This window comes from Triturus cristatus, chromosome 2_1 (assembly GCF_964204655.1).
Source record: "Triturus cristatus chromosome 2_1, aTriCri1.1, whole genome shotgun sequence".
Lineage (NCBI taxonomy): Eukaryota > Metazoa > Chordata > Amphibia > Caudata > Salamandridae > Triturus > Triturus cristatus.
Genome location: NC_140581.1, coordinates 761,054,581 through 761,079,911, shown reverse-complemented (window position 1 = coordinate 761,079,911; position 25,331 = coordinate 761,054,581). Strand labels below are relative to the sequence as shown.

At 44.4% G+C, this 25,331-nt stretch overlaps 1 protein-coding gene across 3 annotated transcripts in view; it reads left to right on the top strand.

Moving 5' to 3' along the window:
- Positions 1-25,331, top strand: part of MARCHF3 (membrane associated ring-CH-type finger 3) — a 339,317-nt gene that overhangs the window by 201,205 nt on the left and 112,781 nt on the right. For all 3 annotated transcript variants that reach the window (XM_085632698.1, XM_085632697.1, XM_085632699.1), the window contains one exon: positions 2,846-3,050. In XM_085632698.1, the coding sequence (XP_085488824.1) occupies positions 2,846-3,050 (205 nt within the window). The remainder of the gene's footprint in view (positions 1-2,845; positions 3,051-25,331) is intronic.

The following is a 25,331-nucleotide window of genomic DNA, read 5'->3' as shown; positions in this document are numbered from 1 at the left end:
GTATGTATGGGTGAGGGAGACTGGCCTCAAGGGCAGGGACGGCCTTAGCACTGGTGGTGCCCTGTGCATTAATGTTTGTTAGTGCCCCCCAATGACCACCTCTGCCATGGATTCCCTCACTACCACCCTTTAACAGTGCCCCTCAAGTCTCCATAACCACACTCTCTCTCAGATGCATTTAATTTGATTTACAACACCAGTCATACAATTGTAGGGTGTCAGAGCACTTTACATCACACACATTACACAGAGACAATCAATATGTGTGTAAATCACTGTATAGAAAATGTTACATAAGACTAAGGACTACAATGTGTAGGAGTCACATGACAACCATACTAGTAGGCCGTATAGCTTAATAGTGATTGGTCTGGAGAAACACAAACTCAATTTAAAACGTAATACCATGGTTGGGGGTTCTCTTTAATAATCAGATTTGATTTCTGTCCAAAAGAACACGATTTGCAACATTATGATGATCAAAGACTGGGGGGAAAAACATAACGCTCCAATTTATACCTTGCAGTTTGTATGCAGCTCTTAAATGACCGTTAATGTCTCACTGTTCTGTTAGGATTTAAACTTATAAACTGCAAGTAACAAACGGATCTCTCTGACAAAAGCAGTAGCCCACTGACCTATTTACATTATGTGCACTTTGTGATCTGCATGGTACATGTTCTTTGCAGCAGGCATATTAACCTTCTGAGCTACCTTTCCATGAGTCAAAACTTCCACTAGACAAAGTTCCGATCTCTCTCTAGGAGGAACATTAATCACCCGTCATCATGACATTTTTATTGTTGCCGAAAATTGCTGGAGGCCAGGAAGGAGGCAGCCATAATTTACTTGCAAACATAATGCCTCCACCCAAAGTCAGCACCTTGTGTAGTCACACCGGTTGCACCGCCCTAGAGCTGGCCCTTCTCAAGGGTCCTGTGACCTCAGTGACAGAGTCACTGTTGTTCTAGAGTGTGCTGCTTCATAGGCCTGCCCACAAGACTGGAGGTGAATTTCAGTATGGATTGTAGTGGACAGGCCTTGGTTAACCTACAATTTTCATGCTAGGGTCCACCTGCTGGCGCTAAGAAACCAGGGATTCTAAGGTATTGTGAAGTCTTCTAAGGTCTAGCATGGGATTGTGTTCTCTCAGGAGAGTGGTCTGGTGGACTGGTTATTAAGGCTGAACCTGGTTCCCCATTTCCAAATTCAGCAGCTCTGGCCAAATTGCCACATCCTCTCCCCCACTGAACACCTTACTGCCCCACTGAGAAAAACTCACACTGTCTTCAACTACAAACCAATTGTTGCGGGCTATAAACACCTGGATGCGGCTCAATTTAAATTACACACTAGACAAGAGCGATATGTGGCCTACAAAAAAAAAAGTAACAACATCCTGGAAAAAGTAAACTCTCATAGGGAATGCAAAATTTAGCAAACCATGTAAAATGTCAGCAGGAACAACATGGTTACCTTAACGGTTTTACACTCACTATTCAGAAATTAGTGAGTGCTTTTGCCTGAAAGTTAAGGGCATGACTACAGGGCCTTGAATCAACCCATTTCAATGGCCATTGCTGATATCCTTACAAAACGTAAGAAGTATGGTAAAAATACCACATCCCTGGATGCAGAGCCGCAGTACACATTTTGTTTTTCAATCCACACATTGCAGTACCTCCAGGATAGGTGCACTAGTTGCAAGCCCAGAGAAAACAAAGATTAGAAAACAAAAATAGCGCTTCACTTGCAAACTCTATAAATGTGTTGCTAATGAGTTTAGGTGTGAATAAAATCAATCTGACCAGTTTGCTGCCACTCTGTCTTACTTTATTTAGTTATTTTTCATATTTCTAACCTTTATTCCCGATGCTGCACTTTGGAATTCAAATGTCAGAAAAATAGGACATTTCCAGCGAAAGTGTTTTTCTTTTTTGGATCCATTTCACAGGGTAGCAAACAAACGAAAGGAAGAAAGGGAATGAGAACCCCGTCATGCAGTCACTGTTTTCAGGAAGAGAAGAACTGCTAGACAGAAAGAGGGAACAAGGAAAGAGCGGGGGGGGGGGGGGAGGGCAGCTGAAGCGGCACAGCAGAAGTGGACACTGTCTTTTTCTTCTCTGAGCAAGAAGAAAAAGACAGAGTCCTGTTCCACCTCTGCCACCCGTTCTCGAACGCCAGGAACGCCGAGCTTTATTTATAGTCCATGGCGATTTCTTGCGTCCTGGGACGCATTTTCAAAATAAAGTAGGGGAACGGAATCCTTGAAATTAAAGAAGTAGGGGCACGCCGTGCCCTGCCGATCCCGCCCACTTCGACCACTGGTTGAAGGAGCAGAGAGGCCAGCACCAGCCACGCTCCACTCTAGATGCAAAAACCTCCCTGGCGCTCCCAATCTTCAGGGGCCTTGGGCGGATCGATGTCACCCAGGCAGGGGCCATGGGGCACCGTCCTAAGCAGGATGTTGTAGGATTCTCAACGGGCCCGGCCATAGCTCTCGTTTAGGCGACTGCTCCGGTCGCCACCTTGGCCAAGCCCCTCTGGCTTACAGCTTTAAGTACTTTTCCCTCTCACAACGATTATTGAGTAAAAACTTCATTTTTTTAAATAACATTCGGCATAGAAATCGCTTGTCTAGCAGAAAGTACATTTGTTGCGCAAAAGATTTGCCATTTAATGCATGCGCTGCGGCTTTAAATAAAAGCATGATTCATTTTAGCTCTCTGAGGTATAATGACACCCACAGCAGACATGATGCTTTTGGCTTAGGGAGAGGAAGGGTTCATTGCAGCATTGTTCTTTTTCACACCCATTGACTAATAACCAACACTTTGCCTTGCAGCCCTTTTAATGACAGGCCGATATGCAGGATCTGTCACGAGAGCAGCATGCAGGAAGACCTGCTCTCGCCCTGCGAATGCACCGGGAGCCTGGGGACGATCCACCGCAGCTGCCTGGAGCACTGGCTCTCTGCCTCGAACACCAGTTACTGCGAGCTCTGCCACTTCCGGTTTGCAGTGGAGCGCAAGCCCCGGCCGTTGACGGAGGTGAGTGAGGGTGGGCTGCCCACAGGTGCTTTTGCTTCCACAACCAACTTATTATTTTAATTGTATAAGCTTCAATGATGGAAAGCAAAATAAATATAATCAAATATTTGGTGTAAGTCCGACTGCTAAACTTTAACAATACATAAGTGTATGTCATAGTGTGGCCCACCACTACCACCTGCTTGCCCCCCCCCACCCCCCCCGAGCCCTAATAACATAGGTAACACATTAAGCTTTTGAATAATTCTAGCTGGGTTATCCAGTGCAAGGTTTCACTTACAAGCAGTGCCAACCTGAGAACCCAAAGCAGCCCTGGCAATTTTGCAGGACCAAACCTCCCTCAACCCCCCCCCCCCCGCCTCCCCCGGCTGAAAGGGACAAGTATGAAGCATTGCTGCTTATTAGGTCTCGTGCCTAGCATTGCAGTGCGCAGCACTGCTCGTGCAGCGCGAGACCTCTTGTACGGGGTTCTGAAAGCTGACCACACACTCGTGCGTGTGGTTATGCTTTCCCCATCTGCCATTGGCTTTCACATGCTTTTTTTTTTTTTTTTTAAAAAGCAGCACGCAATTGGGAAAAGGCGGGCGCATGTCCCGCCTTTGCTCCGCCCATTCCCATCCGTGTCTAGGACGCGCATCAGCGCGCGGCACAGACGACAGGCTCCACTGGTTTCGATTCCTGCATTCGGCTCCTCTGTGGTGCGCGCGCACGACAAGTTTCGATTCCGTGCTTGTTTAGGGAGGCAGTCGAAATGACACATTTTCCCGGCATTGTGAGCTGGAAAGAGGAGATTTGAGTGACGAGCGCAGGATACGACATTTGCAGGATACGACATTTGTAGGATTGATCTGCGTGCTGCCTCTTAATTAGTTTGAGCTTTCAATGCAGTGAGTGAATCTACCTCAACTCTGAGTCGAGTCTCTTTGGGATCACATGTTGGTCTGCGCTCAGGAGAAATCACTCCCTTTCAAAGCTCGAGTGATCAACGTTTGCTTGTTAATGCTTTCTTACAGTATCTTTTGATTCTGGTGGGATGCTTGTTCCAGACGAGCGTGGCCCCTGCAGAGAATGCATGATTCACTGCAGGCTTTCTAAAACCGTGCTAGGTGGGCATCCGCTACGCTTAGGCTGCCGTTCAGAAGACAGTGGAAGGTCAAGGTAAACCCAGAAAGCTTGGTTTCTAGATGGTGGGAGGATGGGCAAATAAGCTGAATGCCTTTGTTTGGGCTTGTGGGCGACATGGAGTTAGTGTGCTGAGCTCAGTGCTGAGATTGTAGCATATAAACGAGATTCCTTTGAAGCATTGGAGGGAAATAACACGCGCTTTGACCATAAACGATAGCTCATTGGTTGTGTCTTAAGTCAGTGATGGGAAGTGAGTAAGGCTCCAGGGTGGTTTGAGTTACTGATGGGAGAATACTTTTGGTTGCCTTTTAGTGCAGTTGAATACGTGAAATCCCTTGGTGTGTGAGGTGGTGTTAGTGGTTTTCTACACTCCAATGGGGTCAGCGAAGTGTAATTAATACGGAAACACAATTCTTCTTAGTAGGACCTTCCTGTGGCAGCACCCTCGTTCTGCCCATTAGTTGAAGACAAGTTGGATTAAAGTGTTATTACAGCAGACATACAATAAGGCAACTCCCCCACACCCCCAAGTACTCAAAACCAATTTATTCATATTTCTGATCGGTTGAAAGTACGGTGCAGCTTCGTGATATATAGATTGTACCTTTTCAATGTTATTTCTCAAATGGTGCACAACTTGTTCATCTGGTATACAGTCTCTCGCTCGCAGTGTAATCTTCTGCAGAATTGTAAAACAACGATCTTTCTGGACTCGGACCATTTTTTACTGCCTCTTCTTCCATCCACTTCATGTTAGTCAGTAGGCTTGGTGGCATAACATACGCCTGCGAGGTGCTGTGGGGGCGCCGGCACAGCCCTCAGCACAGTTGCAGTACCCAAACCGGAGAGCTCCTGATTAAATCAGGGGTGGGCCTTCCATGTGCCTTGCAGGGAATGTGGGGGGACGGGGCAGAAGGGATTCACGTTTCGTTACGCCATTGAGTGGGCTGCCTTCAAAGTCTGAGCGTAAAAGGGAGGGCTTCCCTTCTCCTCGCGTTGCCGCCTTCATTTTAATAACGTTACGCCTAAGAGTAATCCATTTTATTTGTCTGTATTGTAATTGGGTTTATTTTGCGTAAACAGTACTACCCTTTACCGTGGCGCATTGTACGCATTTCTAATTGTTTCAGCTGCAGAAGTGAGATACGCTTAGTTTACGGCAGCTAAACGGGACCCTGTCAGGCCGAGCCCATGCAACAGCTGCACCCTACCTGTAGTGCCTGTTTGACTAAATCAGAGATTAGACTGCCTTTACTTATCAGAGCTTGAGTGGAAGACTTAAATGCAGTGCTATAAATGGGTAAGCACTCGCTGGTACGAAGTACCTGCACTTCTTTACTTTTAAAGGGAGAGTATGTGCACTACTCCTCGGCAGGGGTTCAATACTTTTAATGAGAGAGTACTGGAACTTCTCAGTAGCTGACAGGTACTCTGTCACAAGGAGTACCTGCACTATTTTGATTCTATTTCAACCGCTGCTTACATCTCAGGCCTATTCCCTTCCCCAGTTTTAGGGAATGCTGCTGCTGTTTTAGCCCCCTGCTTTGAAGGGCCCTATGTCACTTCGACACAATTAGTAACTTTTTAAGTGTATATAAAGGAACTAAAACCACTTTAATTTGGGCTCAAACCAGAGGCAATGCATTGCCCACAATCACACCGTGTGTTAAAGTGCGGGAACGGTCCCTCCCTTCATGAGGGTTGTGATGTTCATCCAATATATTTTAATAGATCCATTCATTTGACCTCTAGTTCTCTTATTTTCCTCATTTCTTAGTTGTATTGGGGCCTAGTAAATACAACTACACTGTAGGGTGGGAAACCATAGTATCAAACGGCCAGAGGTGGTTAAAGGCCACACGTGTCCCATGGAACATCTTGTGCTGGCTCCTTAACTTGGTTGCCCTGACCCTGCTCTGGGACTTGGATCTCTGTGCTCCTCTTGGCCGCTTGGCTTGTGGTGTGGGTGGCCCCTTCTGAGAAATGCCAGCAGTGCTTGTCTTTTTAAAGCACTAAACAAGTGTCACAAATCAAGAACTTTCTGTTCACTTGCAACGGATTAAAGCGAATGAAAACTCGTCCTTTCTCCCAAAATCCTGCTTCAGGTTCCAAGAATGGCCTGTAGAGAATCTGCTGCAGGAACGGGTTTCGACTTTTAACGAGGATTCCGTTCAAGTCAGTAGAAATGAACAGGCAGTGATGTAAAACCAATGATCGTGCATGGTTTACTCACATTTCCGTTTTCTCCTACTTCAGCACAGAAACTGGGACGAAGGGAGTGATCAGCAAAAATTTTCCCATGGTCTTTATTTTCTGTGTAGAGAGATACATTGGTAAAGAGCTTCTGCCTGAGTTACTGAGAAGTAAACATGGGGTTCCCTGTAGTGGAATTAGGAAGCACGTCTGCGGAATCAGTCTTAAGGCAAATTAAAAGGTGCTCGCCTTAGAACTTTCCATATACGAGCATGGTGCTGAAGTTAGGTTGAGAGAATGTAAGGAACCTGATAAAATCTCCTCATTGAGATTTGTGTAATTTATACCAAAGAAGATATTAAACAGCAATAGTGTTAGCAGGTGTTGGTGTGTAGTGAAATGATTCATTTTACTCTAATCAGCAGAATACCCATGCATCAAAGTTTAGCCAATAAGGTATGTCTGGGGACCACACCAAATGGTACCTTAGTCGACAGAGCATAGCTCTTGTCCTCCCCACTCTCCATCCATATGCCTCATGCTGCTCTTCTCCTCACTCACTAACCTTGTGCCTCACGCTACGCTTCAGCTTCTCACTCTCCGTCCTTGTGCCTCGCACTGCTCTTCTCCTCCTCACTCTCCTTCCATCAACCTCGCACTGCTCTTCTCCACCTCTCCTTCCTTGTGTCTCATGCTACTCTTCTACTCCTTACTCACCTGTCATATCCCTCATGCTACTGTTCTCCTCCTCTCCTCCATCCTTCTGCCTCATGCTGCTATCTTCACTCTCCTTCCTTCTACCTCAGGCTACTCTCCTCCTCACGTCCCTTCCTCCTCCCTCATGCAGCTCTCCTCACTCGCCTTTATCCTGCCTCATGCTACTCTTCTCCTCCTCACGTCCCTTCCTCCTCCCTCATGCAGCTCTCCTCACTCGCCTTTATCCTGCCTCATGCTACTCTTCTCCTCTTCACTTCCCTTCCTTCTCCCTCATGCAGCTCTCCTCACTCGCCTTTATCCTGCCTCATGCTACTCTCCTCCTCACGTCCCTTCCTCCTCCCTCATGCAGCTCTCCTCACTCGCCTTTATCCTGCCTCATGCTACTCTTCTCCTCTTCACTTCCCTTCCTTCTCCCTCATGCAGCTCTCCTCACTTGCCTTTATCCTGGCTCATGCTACTCTTCTCCTCTTCACTTCCCTTCCTTCTCCCTCATGCAGCTCTCCTCACTCGCCTTTATCCTGCCTCATGCTACTCTTCTCCTCACTTCCCTTCCTTCTCCCTCATGCAGCTCTCCTCACTCGCCTTTATCCTGCCTCATGCTACTCTCCTCTTCACGTCCCTTCCTCCTCCCTCATGCAGCTCTCCTCACTCGCCTTTATCCTGCCTCATGCTACTCTCCTCTTCACGTCCCTTCCTCCTCCCTCATGCAGCTCTCCTCACTCGCCTTTATCCTGCCTCATGCTACTCTCCTCTTCACGTCCCTTCCTCCTCCCTCATGCAGCTCTCCTCACTCGCCTTTATCCTGCCTCATGCTACTCTCCTCTTCACGTCCCTTCCTCCTCCCTCATGCAGCTCTCCTCACTCGCCTTTATCCTGCCTCATGCTACTCTCCTCTTCACGTCCCTTCCTCCTCCCTCATGCAGCTCTCCTCACTCGCCTTTATCCTGCCTCATGCTACTCTTCTCCTCACTTCCCTTCCTTCTCCCTCATGCAGCCCTCCTCACTCGCCTTTATCCTGCCTCATGCTACTCTCCTCCTCACTTCCCTTCCTTCTCCCTCATGCTGTTCTTCTAATCCTCACTCTCCTTCCCAATTCATCACACTGCTCTTCGCCTCCTAACTCTTATGCTTCATACTGCTCCACAGCTAACAATTACAATTCAACCCACATAATTACACTCACATCACATGGCTAAAATACTATACCATTAGCAAAGCCAAAAGCTCAAACTTAAACAAATGCGAGACCTATTGCATTTCTAATGCTTGTGTTACTGGGAGCTGATAATGCAAGCACCACTACAAAACTGGCCCCCAGTAACAAAATCGGCCCCCCACCACTGCTAAATTGGACCCCACTATTCCAGCATTGTGGGGAAAGGCCCGATGCCTGCCAGTCTGGCGCTGCTTACAAGCACAGGTGGTACCAGGCTTCTGAACCCGAACACAGGAGTTGAGTAGGACCCCCCGTTCTGATCAGCAGGAGACACCCCCCCCCCATTAACTTCTGCAGTAGTGCTACAGAGGATGTGGAGGCACCCAAAAGGGATGGCCAAACCCGGATCCCTGATCCCACATGGGAGCTGGGGAATGGAGTATACGGCATGCATGGACAGGATCATGCTGCACAGTAGGGACTCCCCATTGAGACTTCTGCCTCTCTACCCTGTGTGCAGGGCGAGGCTGCGCACGAGGCATGTAGTCAAGACATTGACGAGCACCACACAGGAGTGGGTCGTGCCTGGGACTGATAACACCCAATTGGTTCGAAATGGTAAAACTGTATGAACAGGTAGAGGGACAGGTAAGTTGTTGCAAATCTGAACAGCAGAAGGATAGATGGTAACTAGAGGGAAAGGCAAGGGGTGGCTGCATCTGAAACACAATTTACAATACTGAAGGCCTAATCTTTGGAGAATGTGGAAGTCCCAGAGGAAATTCTGAACAGGAACACGGACAACAGAATATGGACTCCTAGAGGGTAAATGGGACTGGTAAAGTACCTAGCAACTGTAGCTAATTTACAAGGTCAAGATTTTTTTCTGCAACTAAAGGTTCATCATCTTTAGGGTGTTATGATATGGACTTCAAGGTTTGGGAAATGTATTTCGTTTATTTAGTGAGACAATCGCCTATGCCCGAAAAAGGCATGGAGGGTCTTGTCTGAGTGGTCATGTCAAGTATGGTTTATTTCTGCAATTGAAGAATGCAACAGAGTGTCTTGGTGGATGCGTTGGAAAGGCTCATATCTACGATGGCAGGGCATATGTCTATAAAGTGTAAAGATTAGTGTTAGGGTAGTGATGGGGAAAGTAGATAATCATGGCGGACCTGCGTAACTGCACTGGCTGTGGGAACGGGACACCTGAATTGGACTTGCAGTCCCCTCCTGTGGCAGCTGATTTTTTTTTTTCGGAAATGGGAAGAACACATGCGTTTGAAGTAAGGAGCCGACCACACCAATTAGGAAAAAATCATTTTGTTTATTTTGTCACATTGTTAGCACTTCGTTAACCCTCTATGTGCACCAGATAAATGGCAGTGCTGTCTCGCCTTCCTGTAAAGAACAGTACAACGTTTCCGAAAAAGTCAACTAGAACTGCTTCCTTAATTATTCATTAGCTATCTTGTGCAAGTGAAACACGTTCTTTCAAACAACTATAGTATTTGTCTTTTAAATCTGGAATTATTTCTTTTTTCTCTCCACAGTATTCTTGCCCTGTGCACTAGCCAGAAGAATGACCTTCCTGCTTGGCTCTTACCTATAAATGAGCTTCTTAACTTTAAGGGCCATTGTAGACTTACAGTCACTGTCACGGTGAGACAGGCTGACTGACAAGGTTAATGCACAGCAGGAAATACATTTTGTAGATAAACACTTCTGGATCTAACTATTTGATGGTGGAATAATGCACATCATATGAATCTAGAAGAGCTTCAAGTTGCAAATCCACTCTTATTAATTACCTCTCTAGGTTTCTGTGCTTTGTTTTCCCTCTCCTACAACCCATAATTGAGTTGAGACATTTTGGCCTTAATTACGATGTCGGGCGAAAAGCCTCCGACCAGCGAACAGAGACTTTCCACCCGACATTGTACGTTTCAGTCCACCCGCAGCATTAGGATGACGGTGGCCTGAGTGAAACCTGCGGGGGGATTCCAATGCGCTTCTGTCAGTGCGTCGTGAGGCACCATAAAGCGCTAATGACGGCGGAGCCAGGCTCGGCTCCCCCGTCGGGATTATGATGGCACTTTCCACCTGGCTTCTCATGGCGGTCCTCCCACCATGAAAAGGCAGGCGGAAAGTGACTTTAGAGCAGAGTTCTTCAAACTGTGGGGCGCGCCCCCTTGGGGGGGCATTGATGGTTTCCCAGGGGGGCGCAAATGCCTCCTCAAATACATGTAAATGAAGATGGCCTGGAAGTGCGGTGTGTATTTGCTGCATTTCCAGGCTGTCTTCATTTATTCGGCGCCCTCAAAGTGAAAGTGAGAACTGAGGTGGGGGCGGGGGTCAATGAGTGTGCTGGCAGGGTCAATATACAGATTATGATTATACTTTCAGATCAAAGAATATAAAGAGCTCTGCACAGAAAATCACTTTCTGCTAAACTAGGTAGCAAATCGGAAACTTTCTGCTTTCCTGCTCGAGGTGGTGTGTATTTTGCAGTCTAGCAACTTAACTGAGGAGAAAATACATATCGTAGAAACGTTCTGTTCAATGTAGTTAAATACTCTGGGAAAGCTGTACGTTTCTTTCAACTAGAGGCGAGCTAGAGCCGAGGGTCCGGCTCGCATCCTAGAGCCCGTGCAGGTGCCAAGCACTGAAAATATTTGCTATGTCAATCATACAACAAACATAAAGTAAAATATGACAAGGCCTCCTCAAAATTCCTAAAAGTGTATTTCTTTAACCTGTCGAAGCTTTGACATTAATAAGGCACACTATATTCCGTAGTGAAAAAGTACATATTAAAAGTGATAGTTTTGTAAAACTGGTCGTCTGAACTGACATTTAAAAGGGCTTTCCTAATAATGAAGAAAACAGTTTTGGGGAAATAGAATATTTGCCTAAGATCACACTTTGATAAGCGAGGAGCCCGTGATTTATTAATGTTTTCTGGTTACATTTTGTGCAAATCAGCAGAAAATGCTTATCGATTTGCCTTTCCTTATGTTAAGGTTTTGTTTTGACCTCTTACATTTTTCTGCAGTTTTTAAATACAGCGTGAACTCGACCAGTGATGGCCAAGCGCTTTACATGAGCACTACTTACATTACACAAGGTTACATGATTGTTTATAGGCACGGGGAGATTAAGGGATTTGCCCAGAATCACAGGATGTTTAGCCAACGCCGAGACTCGCACCTGGATCCCCACATCCGCATTATGAAGCTCTGTCCCTAATGCCAGATCCTGGGTAAAGGGAGGGAGGCAGGTAGAAGCCACATGAAAGCTCTGCTCCTTATGGGCTTGAGGTTCCAAGAGGACCTCAAGCTGAGCCATAGCCCGTATTCAGACTCGAGCCTTCAGTGGCTCGCCCATCTATACTTTCAACTCTACAAACTTGTGGGATTTGTGATGCCATAGAAGAGCACACTGTTCAAGTCGATTAAATATTCTTCTGCTTTTTGGTGCACATAGTGGGCACAATTCGCAACTCTTTTATGCATCTATGCCCAACCTCGCTGCAACAACAACAAAAAAAAATCTGTTGTTCAAGTCCAAGTCTTTGTTTCATATATTGAGAATGTGCCGACAACAGGGCGACCATGAGAAATGTTTCTAATTTCAGACTTTTTGCTTTCTGAATTGCCCTTATGCTTTGTAACCCTCTGCAAATAACACTAAACATCTTTTCGACGTACGGCATCCATTTTTAATTGGACTTGAGTTGCATTTTTCAGCATCTCGTTGATTCGAACCTCTACGTCCAGTTTCATGTGTGTAATCCATCACATCCCCAGGACTATTTTTCAGTAATCTCCCAAATAGTTCCTTTTATCACAACCCCTTTACCTCTTGCCATCATGCTATCCTTCTAAGACCCACACCTCTTAAATCTGTCACCCAAAGAACGTGTTGGAGTCTGAAACATAAACATATTGAGGAGAATTAAGGAACTAAGGGGTATATTTACAATAAAGTGTCTGTCTAGCCCCTACGCAGGCACCCTTGCACCATAGTGCAAGGCTGTCTTCGTTGAGGGGAAGATTGTTTATGTCGGAGGTCTTCAAACTGTGGGGCGTGCCACTCTGGGGGGTGGCGTGGATGGGTTCCCTGGGGTGCACCAATACCTCTGCAAATACATGTAAATAAAAATGGCCTGGAAGTGCGGCGTGTATTTGCTGCATTTCCAGGCTTCATTAAGGGCCATTCATCAGTGCAGCAGGTACTGCTGCCAGGTGTGTAAGTGGCCACTGGTAGTTATCATTAATGAAGCAGATACAGCAGGGCTTGGGTCCAGGTATTTGGGGGGGCCACTGCATCACAATTCTGACTGTCTACCTTTAAAAAAGGGGCATGGGAGCTTATTTCCCTTTCTAGCATAATGAGCCAGGGCACCCTTGCTGAAAAAAAGGGATACAACATGTGGGAGCTCTTTTTTTCTAACAGGGCAGACAGCTTGTTTCAAGATTGGAGTGATGTTCACGCATGATGGGGAAGTGTTAAAAGATGCAGAGGAGACAGTCTGCTACTCGGTACTGCAGTTATCATTAGTTCAGTAGGTGTAGTTGCATTGGGATCCAAGAGTCTGTGTCACAAACACCCCAATTATGGGGAGCGGTAGTTTTTGGGACAATTTGTTTGATTAATTTGCTGTTTCATTACTCTCATATTTAGTGTGGTTCATGAACTATAGAAAAAGTACTCCTGAAATCATCTCATAAGCCCCGCCTCCTGCACCAGCCATGTCCCTCCCACTCTCCCAATCCTTGCTATAAAGTTTTGAAGGGGGGCCCGACCTCAAAACATTTTGCTTAGGGGGGTTCAGAGCAAAAAAGTTTGAAGACCTCTGCTTTAGAGCCCCTAGCAGGGCCCCCTCCCCTTGTGGCCCTCCTCTATGAGGCCTGTGCCCCCCTAAACATCCCTGCAGGGATGTTTCCAAACCTCCATTTTGCTATGGCAGCTTGTGCTGCGGGCCTTTTCCGACATCCAAATTGTGAGGTTGGAACCGCCGACCTACGGTCGGGCGATTCCAGACCGCTATGGTGTCAGGCGGACACATGTCCACCTGACATCATAATTAGGCCCAAAGTTTTGCCTTTTCATTTTTGCAATTCATTTAAAGGATAACCCCATCATTAATGGATTTACTAACCTGGATTATCTGTTTGGTGCCAAAATCTTTTTTTAATGTTTATGTAGATAGCTGATTTAGAAAGAGGACAATTGTTTGATATTGTATTTACATTCACTCTACTTGCCTGGGTGTTTCTAGTTCTTTTTCCATTTCCATAAGATTAGCAGTAAAATATGTTATGATGTGTTGGTTGCATAAGAGGTTATTACACGTAATTAGTAATGGCTTGATGCTATAGATGTAAGTAGTGGCTCTTATGTTGTGTCTTGAGATTTGTTTCATTATTATGTTTCATACTTTGTATTAATCTGGCTCTAAATTAAGTGAGTACACTGATGCTTTTTACATTTCTTTCCTGGCCTGTTGGGAGTGTGCATTTGCACAGAACATTTGTAGAGACATTTGCATAGAAATATTTTCAAATCTGGATATTTTATGCTGAAAAAGTCTCCAGGAAAATAACGAAAATCTGCAGTGGTGACTATTGAAAAATATATTAATATTGCCCAATTCTGTGTAAATGAATAGATGAAATGCATTTACAGTCTTTGTTAGCATTCTTTAATATTTCTGAAGCAAACTAACTGACATGTTCACATCTTCGAGCTCCCTCAAATACTTCTTGTCAGTTGCTCTGGAATGCATTTTGACCCTTGTAGCACATCCGGTCTGTCACGTTCAGTCTGTGGACTAGTGAGCACCACACAGTATCCTTCCATTCTAGACCATTGTAGAAAGCTCTGCGGAGTGTCTTAGGATACGTGGGTTGGCAATTTTGATAGTCCATGCACTTTTCGTGTACCGGTCATTCCTCCTTCCTTTCTGATACTTCTGGACACTTTGGTGCATTTTTCTCTCTCACCTGATCTGAAAGTGCAGACTTAGAGAAGCATTCTGTAAATACGGAAAATAATATTGAATTAATTTGTGCAGATCTAAGGATAATTTACAAAATGTTTGGAAAATATGAACTTTAAAAAACTGTTTTCCACAGAAAAATATGTGGCACATATGAATTATGAATCTCTACCACCCCTACGATGAAACCGGTGCCGCAAGGACGCGCGATTATTCTTCTATAGCAATTAAGTGCAATGACTGCCCTATACGTCGTTTACTCCACCTGAGTTTCTTGATTTGTTCAGGAAGGTTTAGACCTCTGCTCTTAACGCTTAGCTGGGTCTATCTGTCTTTTAATTCACAGGGACTAGGGCAGCACACACCCGTGTTATGCCTTGACCATACCATCAATATGATACAGACTCCACCCGTTTGAAACAAGCATTCCAAATTATTATAATTCTCTTTTGCAATGAAACATTTCCAGATCTTTCTGAAACCTGACTCGACGTATCCTCTACTCACGGCACCGGTATTTTGCGATATTTGAAACTAAGATCACCACAATCTACTCGTAACTTATCAGTGAATATGCATCAGGATAGCCAGGTTGGAATTATCACTGGCTTTCCGGCTTCCCCTTCGGGTCTTGTTTGATGCTGATGTTCTTATTCACATTGTTCATCTGTTTTGTTCAGTATGCTTCATCCGTTGCGTTCTCCCCCTCAATGTTCGGATATCAGTGATAACATGAATTGAACGCGGAGCTGCGCTGAACAGCTGACACCTGCTGCATGGTTACGGGGTCAATACTGGTGCTCTGCCTACCTTTGTGGAAACCTGCCGTCCCTCTCCCGGGCCGAAACGCTGACATCACCGCCATCACCGTAACACCATCTTGCGGACTGGAAAGTGGAGCAAACTACAGCTCCCAGCGGCCCTAGCGACCCGCGACGCTACCTACGCGCCCGGAGGCGCTCAAAAGGACGCTGGTCTCCCCGCGTCGCGGGACGCGCGCGGGCGGCGCCGGGCTAAGCCCGGGCAAAGGGCGGGCCCTCTGTGGCCCTCAGAGGCCAGAAGAGACTGGGCTGGGCCAGAGACGCTGTTTATGACCATATATGGTATATAAAGCACCGGGTGTGACATTGAGTAGGTTGCCAAGATTTTGCTATTGTTTTAAAGTTTTTAATATAGGACAAATAGAAGACGGGGAACGTTATAACAATTCAGTAAGCTTTAGAGGGGGCTGTGCCTGTTTATAATATGTCGAGATCTAAGCCCCCTTCTGGCCCACGCACTATGGATAATTATTTGGTCCAGAAGGTTAGTAAGATAAACTCTGAAAGGCGACAGTCGCTAGGGAAAATTAGCACCCCGCAATCAGAGAGCCCTGTAAGGGGTTCATCAGCTTCTAGTATAGAGGATGCGAACAATCATTCTGACATTATTATTACGGAAGTGGTAGAGTTGGTAGAGATGGGACAGCTCGAGTCTGAACAAATCACCCCCAGTGAGTTAGGAATAGGAGACTGTCCTGATATGGTAGAACAATGTTTACCGACTCCGAAAGCACGGGCAGTTAGAACATGTAGGAAATTCCCTATCAAGAAGGGGGCATTGCGTAGTGTGCGGAAACGAGCAGCCTCACCAGATAAAGTCCTTGAAACAAATGTAATGAGTAAATCTAATAAGGTTGGAGTAGAGGATGATATAGTAACTAACCTAGAGGAGATTATTGGTCTAAAGATTAGAGGCATTATAGATCCTTTGGTTTCAAAAATTGAGGAATTAACAAAAGAGGTTGTTAGATTGGGTGGTTTGCTTAGCAAGGCCTTGGACAAACCAGGAGAGGTGTCTACTGTCACTACTGTCACAACTGCTGCAACTGATACAACTAGCAATCAATGTAAGCAGTATGTACAGGGAGACCCTTCTAAGGAAGCCATAGGAAATAAAGGGAATGATAGTGTTAACCCCATAACACCTCAAAGGAGCATGCACTCAAGCAGCAAGGCTTTGCCTGCCATAGGAAATATAAATGGATGGGAGGAAACTAACAAAAAGTGTGCTATTAATCTCCCACCTGAGTGTGCTCGTTATGTGGTGGTACTAACAAATGTACCGCCGCTTGATAATAGGGGGTCACCAAGAAACCCACGATTCCTTAAAAAATAAATGTCTATCCTGGCTAAATAGGCAGTGTGGTTTCCCATTGAATTTCTCTGATAATGTCTTGACTACCAGGAGAGTTAATTGGATAGGGAGTGCTAGGAAAAGCTCAAAGGGGGACTGTGTAATCATAAATTTCAAACACCCACAGCATGTTACTACTGTCCTCCTAAGAGCTGCATCTCTCCCAATTTCCGATGGCAATGTATGCGCCCGAGCACTAGGTTACTTTTATAATCACCTTAATGCCAACCGAAGGGACAATACTAGAATCTCTACTTACCCGCCCACCTCTAAACCTTATTTTGATATCCCCACACAGAATAGATTTCATGCACTTAGTTCCCTGGACTCTAATGTTTGACGCATACAAGAGACGGAGATATGTTTAGCAAGGGAAGAGGGTCCCGATAGGGATGAACATATGTACGACTGTGTACCTGAAATAACATCTATGGGCTCCGGATATGCGCCTAATCAGAACGAGGCAGAGAATATTCACGAGGGAAGTGTGAATATATGCGATATGGGCCAAACACTTGGGGCTGGCAACGGGGAGGGAAATGTTCAAGGTTCTCCCATTGGGATTACCGCCAGAATAGGTACATGTTCCAGACTGGTGTGCTGGAATGTAGCTGGTCTGAAATCTAAAAGCAGAGACCCTGGTTGGGAAACTTTTATTAATAGGTACGACATTTTATGTTTCCAGGAAACCTGGTGCAAAAGTAATATTGACTATGAGGGATTTGTTTCATATAATTTACCAGCATATGGAGAGGGTCCGGGAAGAGCTAAGGGGGGCTTACTCACCCTTGTATCGGTCCACCGCCAAATGCTGGTGATAAAATATGTGCCGGTGGGTGATCTAGTACAGATGATCTGGATTCGTGAAGGCAAAAGCCGCAACATCCTTCTGATCAATTACTATAATAATATTTTTGATAGTACCAGGGGCAGAATAATAACCGATTTGGCCAATGCTATTGATACCCTAAGTTTGGATTCCAATGTAGTATTTGATATTATCTGGTGTGGGGATTTTAATACCTCATTATGCGAATTATTATCTACAAAGGCCTGTGGGGTCACGAATAATGCCGGATGGGAGGTCCCACACTTTGGTCACGATATGTATGGGGAAAATGTGAATACATTAATGGGGTGCCTTGACCTGGAAATTTTGGATTGCTGTAGGGACAGTAATGGTGCACCTGTCCCCACATTCAGGAATTGGCGCTCTAACTCCGTGATTGATCATGTGTTGGTATCCTCTAGTATTGTCGACTGTTTTGCCCCACTGGAAATGGAAATAATGGACACTAGTGATCATAACTGTATTATTGTGACCATGACTTTGTGGGAGGAGAACGATAGAGAGATAGGGACCACTGTTGGAAATATCGAAGCCCACCGGGCTAATGGGGTAAGGCTGAGGTGGATAGGTGCAAAAGCATCCGAATTGACTGCATCCATTATTATGAAGAATTTAGCAGACATTGTTTTTATTTTAGAAAATAGATTGGATCATGAGCGGGTCTTATCTAGTTTTATAGGAATCAACAATGCCATTAACGCAAAGTTCACAAGCGGTAGCAGGGGTGGTACAAAACCTGGTTTTGTTTGGTTTGATAAAACCTGTTCTGCTGCTCTGACTGATCTTAAGCAGGCCCTAGCAATAAGGCCTAGGGATAAAAAATTAGTAACAAATCTGAGGCTAGAATATAAAAATGCCATTAAAGCTAGGAAGATGGTTCTACAGCATCAGGCCTGGGATTCGTTTAACCAAGCGGCGGAACTCTCTAATGCTACGTTATTTTGGGCAACAGTCAACTCCCCATTCCTTAAGGAGACAAATACACCTGAGTTAACAGCAAATGTCTCCTGTGAAGGTTGGATTACCCATTTTTCAACTATCTTTGATTCAGGTAAAAATATTAATGTTGGATCAGATAGATGGCCTATATTACCACTTGAAATCACTGTGGAAGAAGTTGAAAGGGGGATTAGGGCAAGTAAGGGAGGAAAGGCCCAAGGCCCGGACGAGGTTCCAAGTGATGTGTACAAGGAAGCACCGGAAGTATGGGGCCCCTTGTTGGCTGTTGTTTTCAATGCCGCGGTTTGTACAGATCCTCCGCCGACCTGGGAGGAGTCTATTATTGTACCAATATACAAGAAAAGATCCAGGTCTGATGCTAAAAACTACCGACCAGTTTCACTACTGGATGCTTCCGTAAAAGTTATGAGCAGGATTATGCTGGCAAGATTGGAAGAATGGGCAGAACAAGATGGTATTCTGGCAGATAGCCAATATGGTTTTAGAAAAGGCAGGGGTACGCTCGATCAATGCATTAATTTAGAATTATTGATCGGGAAGTATAGTGAAGCCAAACCTGGCCATATATATTTGTGCTTTGCTGATTTAAGCAGCGCTTTCGACATGGTTGATCACTCTATTTTGTGGTCAACCCTGTTGAAATTGGGTGCGCCAGAGGGCATAATTTATTTTCTTGCCAGGATGTATGAGAGATTAAAAACATGTGTACGTTTCGGTAGGAAGGGAGAATGTACCCCGAACTTTAGCGTAAAGCGAGGTATAAGGCAGGGTTGTGTTTTAGCTCCTCTTTTATTTATTTTATTTATAAATGGTATTGATGCAATTTTAAAGGAAGTACATGCAGATGCTCCCCTGATCAATGGTGTTTCAGTACCGGTGTTACTATACGCCGATGATGCTGTGTTGTTGTCAAGAACTCCGATAGGGTTGCAACGATTGATGGATAGCTTTGCATCCTTTATTGACGACAAAAAATTAGTCATTAACAAAAGTAAAACGTACACTATGATCTGTGGCCCAAAAAAATCTAAACCTGCAGTGAAAGGGTTTTTTATTGACAAGTCAAAAGTACAGCAAGTAGAGAAATTCTGTTATTTAGGTATAACTTTTCTAATGACAAAAAGTGGACACATGAATTTAATAACATACGCAATAAAATGGCTAGAAATGCCCATGGAATTTTTAGATTTGCACAGAAAATTGGGGATCGTAGGACCAGAGATATGATAAAAATTTATCAGGCTAGATGTGTATCAATTGCATTGTATGGGGCAGGAATCTGGGGTTATTGCTGCGCATATGAATTGCAACTGGAAGATAATTTTTTCCTTAAAAAACTTTTATGTTTACCCACATCGGCCTCTAATGCTTTATGTCACCAGGAACTATCTGTGAACTACCTAATTGACCTTTTGTCACTTAGACCTCTGATGGTTTGGCGGTCCATTTGGTTGAATGAGGAGAAGTCCTTTACCAGGTCTATTATCCAGGACTGTTTGCGATTAGATAAAGCCATAGCAATACCCTGGATTAAATACATTATTGTGTGTTTCTCAGATATTTTTAACCTGAATATTGTAACTGATCCGAACGCTGTTTTATTGATCCCCAAGGTTGAGTTAAAAAGGGTTTTCCTAGCTTTTGTTGAGAGGAAGAGAACTGTTATTGCTGGTACTTTGTCCACGGTTATGTTTTATAACAGATATTTGGCCATGGATGGATTTCCTGTCTATTTAACCCTTGTCACCAGGCCGACACATAAATTTGTGCTGACCAGACTGAGATTTGGAATAGTGCACCACTTGGTGGCCCATCCGATAATGAAAAAACACCCACTAGGACCTTGTAGATGTGACGGGATTTCCAAACAGAGCACAATGCACTTTTTATTATTCTGTAAGCTGTACTCTAATTTTCGTATTGCCCTGCTTAAACCCATGTTTGTTAAATACGGAACACGTACGGTTGAGCACGCAATGAAATTGATTTTTAACTTACAATCTGCGGATATTTGTTTTTATACTGCTACTTTTTTAAACAAATGCATCAATTCGAGGAAAAGCATGTGTTTTTAGATGTTGAAATGTAATTTTAAATGTGTAAATGAAATCATTGTTTTAACTAATCATAGTGTTTTTTAAATGTATGATTATGTCTGCTATAAGTCGTTCATATTTTGTATATTTTGATTTGGTGATTGTGTATGCTTTTATGGTCATTTATTTGTACCGAATAAAGCTGAATTGAATTGAATTGAATCTCTACCAAAAAGTCTGACCAACTCTGAGGACATAGACGGCTCACGTCTGGCATTGCTCTATATTTTGGATGGCTATCTCTTCAGTTAAACTTCGGTTCCTATAGTCACAGTAGCATCAATTACTACATTGGTTTTAAAGATGCAGTAATATAGAGACCTCGCAGCTTCAGTTTTATATAGAACTTAATAGACTTTCGGGCTCTTTGTTATTGGGGGTGCGTTCAATGAAACTGAATCTGCCCTACTTCTGTTTGGAATGAATTTTTGGTGCTCGGAGATGAAGGTGCATTGGTTATGGTGGTGATTTTGGATCTGTAAGCAGTCTTTGACATGGTGGATCATGGACTGCTGTTGGCCAGGCCTAGGGGTTAGTTAAGTGTTCAAGAGTAGGTCATGGGTCAGGTGAATGCCTTATTTCTAAAGTGCAACAGTGAGGGAATGGTATTTGCTCACATCAGCTTTTGCATTAATGTTAGGAGCTTCTCAGGTCTCTCCCCTTCTCTTTTTTACATCTTTATTGAACCTCTTCTGACTTTGCTCAGTGGCCCTGCTCCAGCCACAGTCTACACAGTTGTTGATGGGCAACTTCCAGTGATCATAGATTGTTTGCCGCTCCATCTCCAATCCTCAATGTATTTGTTTTGGTCCCTTTTAAGGCCAACGTGCTATGCCTCGTCCACACTTACTAGTCTGTAAGGCAATCCCAGATGACCTGTAATACCTTCTGATCCCATAAGTCACCCCATAGTCATATCTTAGTTCCATTGTGGAATGCGCAAGGAGCAGAAATCAGCATCCCATCCTCGTCGCCATGAAAAGAAGAGCCTTCACAGGTTCCTTTGAAGTTTCCTTGTAGGTTTATTAATAAAACAGCATCCCAGCAGAGAGCAGCTTCCTTTATCTCCAATGGCTCTCCTCAACTGTCCCTTTAGAACTTCCCCATGTCATACTTCCAGTAACTAAGTAACAGCTCCATGACATCTCCTGGCTGGAGATCTCTACATAGTCATTGGGGAACTACCCCCAGTGATGCCTTCCACCTTATTGATCCAAAACATTAGCAGTGCATGATCCATAGTAACAAAGTTGTCTGGCTTGTACAACAAAGTCAGTACCACAGGACGCCCTTCCTCGTTTGACATGAGGACATATGAGGCTCTATGATCCTTATGAAGCAGAACAGCATTGTTTACGAATGACGGCGCTACAACAAATGTTAAACTTCCTGATATCTTACCTAAAAAATACGTGGTTGTTTCATTTCATTTCATAACAGGAACAGGACATGGGTCTATAGAGGGATCTAAAGCTTCAGATGTGACCAGGAGGCAAACCATTTGATCTTCAGATGTCTAACTCGAGAATGGCCTCTTGTAATGTGACTCTTTCTGAACCCACATTAAGAATGAGAATTGATTTTCTTATGCGCACAGTATTCGGCAGAAGAAACAAGGCTAGTTTGCTGTCTGGTGTAGAACCACTTCCATGCATTAGAGAGAGTTGTATTGTCTAAATATTTTGAAAAGCGAGACAGAGTTGTTTTTAGCTTTCAGAATGATCTTAATAGTATAATATTTCTTTTTACATTGCCTGAAACCTTCTGCGCATAATAGTGCAAGCCACTTTATTTTCCTTGATATTGGATTCCCTCTGCTTACCTTCACATCACCTGTAACCTTTCTGATCAGCTCTCAGTTGCTGCCTCCATCTTTGGCTGAGTAATTTTTAGGAGACAAGCTATCAGATGCCTTTTTTTAAAGAGGAAAAATCCAATCCGACAAAAGTTTGCTGATCCTTCTATTCATTACCCTATCCCTAATTTGGGAGCGACTGTCCTCCAGAGCATGTGCCACTTTACTGGGGACGGGGTAGGTGGTGAGTGAGGAAGAAAACGAGGAAGAAGAGCGGTTTTAGGGGAGAAATTGGGCAACAATTGTAACTTGTAAAATCTAGTTAGAGGGATTACATGGCAGGATTCTCTCTCCTCGAGGAGGAATAGAGAATAGAATACAAAACACAATTTAAGGATTTCATAAACTGGGCTAAAGTCGACGATCTAGGAACTATGAGAAGAACACCATTATCAATAACAAATATTTTGGACTGGCTTTTTAACCCCTTCAGTGCCCATGACGAGATAGTCTCGTCATGGAGTGCGGTTGCGCTGTGCCCATGACGAGACTATCTCGTCATGAACCCCGCCCGCTAATGAAACGCCCGGCACAGGGCGTGGAAAGGGCGGGGCACTGAAGAGGTTAAGACAATGATATACACAAAGCTTTCCTTCAGTGCTGCGCAAGTGTCTTATTCTGTTGTTAACACCTGCACACAATCCTCCTATTTTAGTGTCTGCCCAGCACGACCAGAGGCATCTTGGATTAAGTTAATCATTTATACACAGTGGGACAATAGTCGTCTGTGTGTTACTTTACCCCCTTTCTTTGGCACTGGGAGTTGCTGTACCTGCTCAGAGGGAATGCTAAAAAGCAGTCGTTTATTCAGGCTCCTTAAACGGTTTTGGCTTATTCATAGGTTTTTGTGCCATTCCTTTGTTTGAACTGTATCCTGTGCCAACAATGCAGTTTGTGCTGTAACTCTGGATGCACTGTACATGTGTTGGTTATGCCCTACTTAAATGATTGCTTGCTTTGTGCTAGGAATTCTATTCAGGAATGAGGCTACTACACAGTGAAATCTTTAGGTGTGAGAAATGCAGTCTAAACAGCTTCTCTTAACTTAAGCAATAAATGTGAAGTTACATTTAAGGTGAGTACCGCACTACAGTTGTAATCCACACTTGGTATGCCCCCCCCCCTCCCCCCCCCCCCCCCGCCGCTCTCTTTGCCCTTGGTATGTGCCAGGCAAGAATGCATGAACACTCCACAGCTGACTCCAGCTGACTGGAACTTGTGATGGTGTTGAGAGGTAATAAAGAAGACTCTTCAACTTGCAGTGTATGTCTCATCTTTGCAACAACTACCTAGTGGCAGGAATGGATGTTGTTTTCACAACTAGTTCGCAAGTCTGGTACAACCAGCTGGAGTGTACATCGTGCCCTGAGACATCCCCTTACTCTTTGGGAGTATACACAAAACTCTTTGCCTTCATTTTAATAAAAATTAGACCATTGAGGTATGATCTGGCAGGAATCCAATGACAGCGGGGGAGGGCCTAGGGATTAATAGTCACCAAATCTACTCGAAAGTAATATTATCATACTCTTAGGTTTTGTCTCTCACCTATGCTCAGCCTGTAATAGAGTTCACAGTTTGGAGAACTAAAAAAAACAAGGGTAAAGCAGAATTTAGAAGAGTTGGTTCTACAAATTCTAGTAGCTAAATTGCAAAGACATCTAGATATTGAAAATAGTTTTGCACCATCTCTAATTTATAGATAGTAAGTGTAATAGCAGCATCTCTTGTTATCTAAAAACACAACTGGCATTAGGAATTACTTCACTATTGACTGTAGTAGAGACCTGGCTATAGTACGTATCACCATTGTCATTGATTACCTAATTGCAGGTGCAAACCACTGTTTCTGGCTGCATCTGTTTCCTACAGTGGCGGCTGCTGCTGAATAAAAGTAATGGGACAGCACGAAATTGAGTACTTACCTGCCAACCGCCACCTTGGTGCTCTTCTGCTCCTGTCCCGGCAGTCCATGGGCTGGTGCACAGGCTCCCAGACTCCCCTACGCAAATCCAGATGCTGCTCTCATGCTGGTAATACTATTACCCAGCATGAGAAGTGCCAGGATTGGTGTGAGCGGGCTGGTTTTGCCCACTCAGGGACTGAAGCCTGTGCCTGTTCTCCACCCAGCTGTGCAACACAGCTTGAGTCGGAGAGATCTAAGTGCGCATGTTGGTTTGGCTATCCTAAGTCAGTCGGCCAAACCAACATGCGCACTTGCAGTGCTCAGTACTCCTCCCTGCTGCACCACCTGTCGGTCAGATTGGTCCCACCTCACCCTAAGACTCATCTGGCAGCCTGCACAGTGAAAAAAAGTTTTTATAATAAAATCAGTTTATTATCATTTTATTTTTCATGTTTGAATCTGCTGGCTCTCAGCAGTGGGGCGACGCTCCTCCGCTCTAATGGAGGAGCTGCCACTGGTTTCCTGTCAGTCAAGTACAGCCACATTTTTAAAAAGTATATATTTTGGGGTCATCTTAAATGTTGGAAATTGTACTACCATGTTCCAACTAAATCTGTGAGAATATGTATTGAATATGTCTTGACCGTGATTGTATTTGCAGGAACTGCAGGCCACCCCCTGCACCTGCAGTGCCTGACAGAAGACCATGCACAGGGCTTCTGGGAGCAGGGGGAATAGGTGTGTGGTCTGGCAAAATAGGTACGAAGTCTAGCGAAGGCTTGGTCCTGCTCCTAGTAGCACTAAAGGCCATATCTAGTGAACTTCAGAAACAGAAAGAGGATACTTCTGCCCTCCAACCGCACTTACTGTGTATGAGGGAAAGTATTCTTGCTGAGTGTAACTGCAGCTGCCATTACTCTTAATATAAATTGTTACCAGGACCAGAAGCTTGCTGACATTAGTACTTCACACTACAACTGTATCTTAAATCGTGGTGTCAATGTTGATATCAAGTAGGGTGAGTTGTCAGCAGTGCATTGGAAGAGTTATTACTGCAAATGTTAGTAGTTTTGGGTAGTAGCCATAATATCCAATTAATGTGAAGTTATTATAGAACTGTTTGGTTTTTATAATGATGACTAGATATTGATCTTAACGGAGAAACAGAACTTCATATAATATAAGTTCAGTCAGTTGCACAGTGGCAGTAGTTTCCATAAGAAATGCCTTCTTATGTTTTGCTA